Source organism: Oryctolagus cuniculus, chromosome 10 (assembly GCF_964237555.1).
Source record: "Oryctolagus cuniculus chromosome 10, mOryCun1.1, whole genome shotgun sequence".
Lineage (NCBI taxonomy): Eukaryota > Metazoa > Chordata > Mammalia > Lagomorpha > Leporidae > Oryctolagus > Oryctolagus cuniculus.
Window position 1 is genome coordinate 30,370,269 of NC_091441.1, and position 7,627 is coordinate 30,377,895.

The 7,627-nt window shown below is 59.8% G+C and overlaps 1 protein-coding gene across 1 annotated transcript in view; it reads left to right on the forward strand.

Annotated features, from left to right (window-relative positions):
• The first annotated feature begins 2,502 nt into the window (after positions 1-2,502).
• SKOR2 (SKI family transcriptional corepressor 2) overlaps positions 2,503-7,627 on the forward strand; it is a 43,692-nt gene continuing 38,567 nt past the window's right edge. Inside the window, exons 1-2 of the mRNA XM_051851956.2 lie at positions 2,503-2,794; positions 4,894-7,589. Coding sequence (XP_051707916.2) covers positions 4,944-7,589 — 2,646 coding nt within the window. The 5' untranslated portion in view covers positions 2,503-2,794; positions 4,894-4,943. The remainder of the gene's footprint in view (positions 2,795-4,893; positions 7,590-7,627) is intronic.

Here is a 7,627-nt window from a genome sequence, read left to right on the forward strand (position 1 = left end):
TCACCAGGCCCCCATCAACCTCCTCCTGCCACCGCAGGCTCCTCCCTGCACCCGCACCTGCTCACGGTCCCAGAGAGAACAGGGACTGACAAAGACACCTTGGGGGGCCAGCAAGACACTTGTCCAAACTGATAGGGAACAAAGGGCCAGAGAGATGGTGGGTGGGCAGAAAGCTGCTCCCAGATCCAACCCAAGTAAGCGGGCTGGAATCCGCTGTCCATCTTTCATTTAAATAGGGGGATTCTCCCAGAACTGGAGTTTGCTTTAAACACCTCTTCTCCACTTTCACCCTCCAAAAATACAACTGGCCTGAACTTTCAGACACCCACACTCCTTGGGGAAATAAAATGCTGTGCTATTCTTGGAATTATTAGGGTGAAAGTATTTAACCACTTATTTCTATTTCCAGGGAAACTTTTTCTTTTAAAATTAAATTACAGGCTTGTATGCAGTAAGCCCCCAAAGGAGTGTGTACATGTTGATCCTTGTATTCAGGTAAAGAAGTAACTACAGGTGCCCCCCGGTGTGGATTCAGTCATCAGGGTAATCTGCGATGGGAGGGAAAGCAAACGTTTGCCAGTTCCTCTTTTCAAACAAAGATGTTTAAAGACACTTGTAAACACATCATAAATAAATAGGATCTGTAAGGGGAAAGTGGGCTTGGGGGTAAAGATACAACAAATAGCAAACTGAGAGCCCACATTTCTTCCTCCCTGGTGGCAACCAGGATTCTCCCGGGGTACATTAGTACTGGGAACTCTCATTTCTCTCAACTTCCAGGTTTTCTTTCCAGGTGGCTCAAACTTGCTTTCCAGCTGCCTGGGCAAGCCATGCATTTGTTCTGTGGGAGCCCCTGACCCCAGAGAAGAAGAGGCAGGGCAGCGGAGAAGCCGCAGGCCTGGCCCTGAAACAGCCAGAGGAGTGCAGGGTATGAGTGGCATTCTTTTGGCGAGTGAGCTGGGCTGGCAGCAAGTGGGAGTTTTCCTGCTTAGGCTGGGAACTTTCAGGGTATTGAGGAGGGAGTGCCAGGGTGATTTCATCTCCTTAGGACAGAGACCAATTTGTGCCATTAATGCCTTTAGAAACTAGGAGATTGGTGGGAAGTATTTTGCCTCCTTTTGAAACTTACGCTGAAACAAATGTTATCATTTCCACCACTATGAAACTGCTTTCAGGATATTAATTGAAAACAAGCGCAACTCCTGAGCAATAAACCCCCCACATTTTGGTTACATTTCCTCTCCTCCGATTTATGAACCTGTGAAGTGTTGACTTCACTCCTGTAGTTAGCAGTGACTTGCTCTTGGATGCTATGACAGAGTCTAGTTGGGCTTCAGGCTGGGTGGGACATTGTTGCAGCATTTCCACAAAGTAAAACTCCCCAACTCAAAGCCTGTTTCTCAGCAGACAGCAACGAAAATTCAGCTCTGGCAGAGAAGGAAATGCCTAAAGGAGGCCCCACCCCCACCCCCACCCCCAGCAGGTAAGATTGTTAGAATGTCCTCTGAATAAACAGCTTCTTTCCTCTCTGATAAAGTAGCCAGTGGCCATTTGGGCTCTTTACAGCTGGTCAATGCGTAGGCACTATAGTGACACTTCATTAATATCCTAGGGTGTGCCTCACTTTGAGCAAGCCACCTGGGAATGGTTCTTTCTCATCCTGCTTATTCCCCCCCCCCCACCCCACGCTTCTCCAGGGGAATTGCAACCTGCTGGAGGACTGGCCGAGATTAAGGACCACACTGCTTCCCACCCCCCACTCTCCACCCCCAGTTTCTCCTTGTGCTGTAGTGACCTGCATGGATCTCACTGGGCTGAGTAGGGTAGACGAGTGTACACATGCTCACACTGGGGTCCTCGCCCACACCACCTAAAACACAGAAGCCTGCAGGCACTCTCTCATCCTAAAAAGCAAATGTGTATGCAAAAATGGAAGCACTCTTCGTGCTTCTTTCCAGGTGTTCAGACTGGGCATCCGCCGTGGAAACTTCTCTCCTTTTTCTCATTTCGCAGCGCTTCAGATGAGACGCTGAAGCGACTCTGTGGCCCGGGCTGCCTGTGGATTCTGGAGCTTCAGAGACTCAGGGTTTGCACGGTGAAGAGGGATCGTTCGAGAAGGGGGTGACTCAGAGAGATGAGGCCAGGGGACGGCAACGGGTTCTTCCTCATCCTGCAGTTACTGTGGAGGCGTCCTTCTAGAATCCGGGGCCTCAGGATCCGGGTCCCCGGGTCGCTGGCAGACCGCACATCTTCCCACCCCGCAATCACGACTGTGGCTCCTGCGCCTTCGCTGCTTTCGCTCCGGGGTTCGGGAGGTTGTTCTCAATTGCAGGCTGGTTGGGTGGTAGCTTCCGTGCGTGCTGAGAACGGATCTCTCCGCTACTCGCTCTCGCTCTCCCCCTCCCTCCCTGTAACATGCCAGCCCTTTAATGTGGAGTGTCAGGGAGACGGTGACGTCACCCTGCCCGCTGGGTGGCGTCCCCTCGGTCCGACACGAGTTCAGAGACAGAGAAAGGCGCTGTCAGACTGCGCTCCACTTGGGGCTCGCCTGCCGCGGGTTTCCGAGCGCCCACACTTTTCTGCGGTCGGGGGAACCCTCAGCCACAACCCAGGCGGTCATTCTTCCCGGGCCGGGTTCGAACGCCATTAGCTCCCACACGCGCCGGGACCTTCGCGCGGAGCCCGCCGGAGTCCTGCCCGCTGGATTCGAGGACCCGCTTGGATGCTTCGTCTCCGAGCGCCCTCGGAAGATGGGCGGGCAGCCACGCGCCTAGAGGCACCGAGGGCTCACCAGGTACTGCTGGAAGCGGCCGGCCCCGACTCGGCGCGCAGCTGGCGGTTCGGGCTCCAGATCCCCAGCCGCCGGCTCTTCCGCCTTCGCTCGAGGGGCAGCGGCGGGTTTCGGGCGTGAATTACGTTGGGTGTCGTTGGTTCGTGAGCTGGACAGGGAAGTTTGCCGGTTTTCTCTCTCGGTCCAACTAACTTTTAATAGTCTCTCCTCTCATCCTTTGACCCAAACCTTCCTACTTGTCTCTGTTCTTCCGGAAGGGTCTGGGATGACAGCAGGGCGCATCCAGGAGGGGACACTTCTTCGGCGTCTAGGGCAGCCGGTCCCCAGGCAGAACCAGCTCCAGCAGCCGATGCTGGGCCCGCCGTGCGCCTCGCCGGAGAGCCAGAACTGGGGGTATCTCAGGGTCTTAGACACCAAGAATCTTGTTCGGGAGGGAAATAAGCATTGAGGGACCGTTTGGCGGAGCTAGGGGCTGATTGTGTCAGCCTCAGGTATCAATGTGCCTTGCACTGTCATTTACCAGCCTGTCCCCTGCAAATACTGTCTCTGATCCATCCCAAGTGGCAGGCCAGGCGCTGCTCTCCTTTGACAGCGGGGTTTGTTCAGCCTTCCCGGAGCCCGTGGAAGGTGGAAGGTAACGAGAGCTGAGAATCCAGGGGGTAGCCGGGCAAAATGGGTGGTGTGGATGTCACACAGGCCGGGGGAGGGGGCACTGGCTATGACCATTTGGGTTGAGGGGGTGGGATATCCTATCCTCTGAAATCGCTCTAGTAATAAACACCAGTGCACTTGGCCAAGAGTGGCCATTAGCAATGCCACAGCCACTGGTGATTTTCCAGGGCAAAGAATAGTCTTGGCCTATGGCTGGGCCATGGAGCTGTGTAAAGGTCACGGTTTTCCTAGGGAATGAGTCATTTAACTTAGCAGCAATGTCACCAAGATTCCTTCTGCTTGTGTTGCCTGTAATTTCAACATACTACATGTCTTCCCCATTGTGGTACCCCATTGACCGACCAGACACGAAATTAGCAATTTTACTGTATAAACTCAACCCCAGGTATGGGCCTTCAAGGCTCCCATGGATTACCGTGGCTACGGATCTTCAATACTGTGGACATACAAATATCGACACAGATAAGGAAAAAATAAGGTTGTTCATGTTAAACCAAACGTGTCTTTTAAGGATCCTAGAAATCACTCATTTCTTTACGCTATTTCTATTCTGCTGCCTTGTACCTATTCATTGTCAGAAAAATGACAGAAAAGAAACCCTTTCAGGTGTAGGAGTCTTCAAACCCTTCTTTTTATGTTACCTACCTGAATCTAGACCCACTCTGCTCAGCAAGTAAGTTTTTGAAAAACTGAAATTGAAGCAATCTGTTTTGGTGCCACAGTGTATATGTCTTGGCATACTTTTCTACTTTTCCAGAAGAATAATTGTAATTATTAACAATATTTGTAATTATTACAATTACAATTGTAATTATTAACAATGATTGTAACAAAATATCTGTTGACAAGGATGAGGGAGAAGGGAATTTCGTTTTCCTATAATGGGCTGGGTTTCCACCAGTAGCGAATTTCCCCCAAGGAGACCACAGATGCCACAAAAATCACTTTCTAAATGGTTCCGGTTTATTTTTTTTTAATCGATCTATTTTCAAGCAAATGTGGATTGTCTTTTTAAACTTGGGGTTCAATAGCTATGCCCCCGTTTCCTGTAACTTTTATGATCTATACTAGTTACAGCTGTCATTACTTTCTGGCGGGCACGCCATTTTATTCCAACGATTTCCATAAACCCGAGGACGAGGTCTTGAGATTCTTGGGAACTGACTGCTTGTCACGAATATAGCAGGTAATTTACCTTGGGTGTCTGCAAAGGAAGTACCTCCAAGTCGCTCTACTCCAGGAGGGCGACCTTGAAGGAGATGGAGAGGACTTCCCTGCCGCGGAAACTTGGCCCCTTTGCCCCGTGATAACCACGTCTTAAGCAAAGCCAGGGGGTGCTCTCACTCATTCGTTAGCGACCCCCACCCCAACCCCAGCCCGGTGCTGGACCGAAAAGGCGCAAGTCAACCTTTTTCTCCTTTCCCTTCCAGTCTCCCAGGCACACCCGGAGGGCTCGGCCCGGGGTCGCGCGGCGGTGGAGATGGCTTCCAGCCCGCTACCTGGGCCCAACGACATTCTGCTGGCGTCGCCGTCGAGCGCCTTCCAGCCGGACGCGCTGAGCCAGCCGCGGCCGGGTCACGCCAACCTTAAGCCCAACCAGGTGGGCCAGGTGATCCTTTACGGCATTCCCATCGTGTCGCTGGTCATAGACGGGCAGGAGCGCCTGTGCCTGGCGCAGATCTCCAACACGCTGCTTAAGAACTTCAGCTACAACGAGATCCACAACCGCCGCGTGGCGCTGGGCATCACGTGCGTGCAGTGCACGCCCGTGCAGCTGGAGATCCTGCGGCGCGCCGGGGCCATGCCCATCTCGTCGCGCCGCTGCGGCATGATCACCAAGCGCGAGGCCGAGCGCCTGTGCAAGTCGTTCCTGGGCGAAAACAGGCCGCCCAAGCTGCCCGACAACTTCGCCTTCGACGTGTCGCACGAGTGCGCCTGGGGCTGCCGTGGCAGCTTCATCCCCGCACGCTACAACAGCTCGCGCGCCAAGTGCATCAAGTGCAGCTACTGCAACATGTACTTCTCGCCCAACAAGTTCATCTTCCACTCGCACCGCACGCCCGACGCCAAGTACACGCAGCCCGACGCCGCCAACTTCAACTCGTGGCGCCGCCACCTCAAGCTCACCGACAAGAGCCCCCAGGACGAGCTGGTGTTCGCCTGGGAGGACGTGAAAGCCATGTTCAACGGCGGCAGCCGCAAGCGCGCGCTGCCACAGCCCGGCGCGCACCCAGCCTGCCACCCGCTCAGCTCCGTCAAAGCGGCCGCCGTGGCCGCCGCCGCCGCTGTGGCCGGGGGCGGGGGCCTGCTGGGCCCGCACCTGCTGGGCGCGCCCCCGCCGCCGCCTCCGCCGCCGCCCCTGGCCGAGCTGACAGGCGCGCCGCACGCGCACCACAAGCGGCCGCGCTTCGAGGACGACGACGACTCCCTGCAGGAGGCGGCCGTCGTGGCCGCCGCCAGCCTCTCCGCGGCCGCCGCCAGCCTCTCGGTGGCCGCGGCCTCTGGCGGCGCCGGGGCGGGCGGAGGAGGTGCGGGGGGCGGCTGTGTGACTGGCGTCGGCGTCGGCGCCGGGGCGGGGACGGGCGCGGCGGCCGGCGCCAAAGGCCCGCGCAGCTACCCGGTCATCCCGGTGCCCAGCAAGGGCTCGTTCGGGGGCGTGCTGCAGAAGTTCCCGGGCTGCGGGGGGCTATTCCCGCACCCCTACACCTTCCCGGCCGCCGCCGCCGCCTTCGGCTTGTGCCACAAGAAGGAGGACGCGGGCGCCGCGGCGGAGGCCCTGGGGGCCGCGGCCGCCGGTGCGGGCGGCGCGGGCGCAGCGCCCAAGGCCGGCTTGTCTGGCCTCTTCTGGCCCGCAGGCCGCAAGGACGCCTTCTACCCACCCTTCTGCATGTTCTGGCCACCGCGGACCCCCGGCGGGCTGCCCGTGCCCACGTACCTGCAGCCGCCGCCTCAGCCGCCCTCGGCTCTCGGCTGCGCGCTGGGGGACAGCCCGGCCCTGCTGCGCCAGGCCTTTCTGGACCTGGCCGAGCCCGGCAGCGCGGCGGGCAGCGCCGAGGCCGCGCCGCCGCCGCCGCCGCCACCGCCGCCGGGCCAGCCACCTCCGGGGGTAGCCAACGGCCCGGGCTCCGGCCCACCGCCTCCGGCCGGGGGCCGCGACGCGCTCTTCGAGTCGCCCCCGGGCGGCAGCGGCGGGGACTGCAGCGCCGGCTCCACGCCGCCCGCGGACCCCGGCGCAGCGTCCGGGGCAGGGGCTGCGGCCGCCGGAGCGGGCCCCGCGGGCGCCCGGGTGCCCGCACCCCACCACCCGCACCTTCTGGAGGGGCGCAAGGCGGGCACCGGAGGCTATCACCACTCGAGCGCCTTCCGCCCGGTGGGCGGCAAGGACGACGCGGAGAGCCTGGCCAAGCTGCACGGGGCGTCGGCGGGCGCACCGCACTCGGCCCAGGCGCACCACCACCACCACCACCACCACCACCCGCACCACCACCACCACCACCACCCCGCGCAGCCGCCGTCGCCACCGCTGCTGCTGCTGCCCCCGCAGCCCGACGAGCCGGCCTCCGAGCGCCATCACCCGGCTCCGCCGCCGCCGCCGCCCCCGCCGCCGCCGCCCCCGCCGCTGGCCCCGCAGGCGCACCCCCGGAGCCTGCTGTCCCCCGGGGGCACCAGCTGCAGCTACCCCAGCGAGGACAGCTCGGAGGACGAGGACGACGAGGAGGAGGAGGAGCAGGAGGTGGACGTGGAGGGCCACAAGCCCCTGGAAGGCGAGGAAGAGGAGGAGGAAGGTCGAGACCCTGACGACGACGACGAGGAGGAAGACGAGGAGCCGGGGGTCCTCCTAGGGGACCCCTTGGTCGGGGGCGGCCGCTTCCTGCAGGGCCGAGGGCTGTCGGAGAAGGGCAGCAGCCGGGACCGCGCGCCGGCCGCCGCGGGCGCCTTCCCGCTCGGGCTCAACTCCTCGCGGCTGCTGCAGGAGGACGCCAAAGTGGGGGACCCGGGCGGCGCGGACCTACCCCCGCCGCCGCCGCCGCCGCCCCTGGCCCCGCAGAAGGCGAGCAGCGGCGGCAGCAGCCCGGGTAGCCCCGGCCACCACCCGTCCCTGGAGGAGCAGCCCTCCTACAAAGATGTAAATATCCCCTTTAGGCTCCTCCGATTTCAACGCAC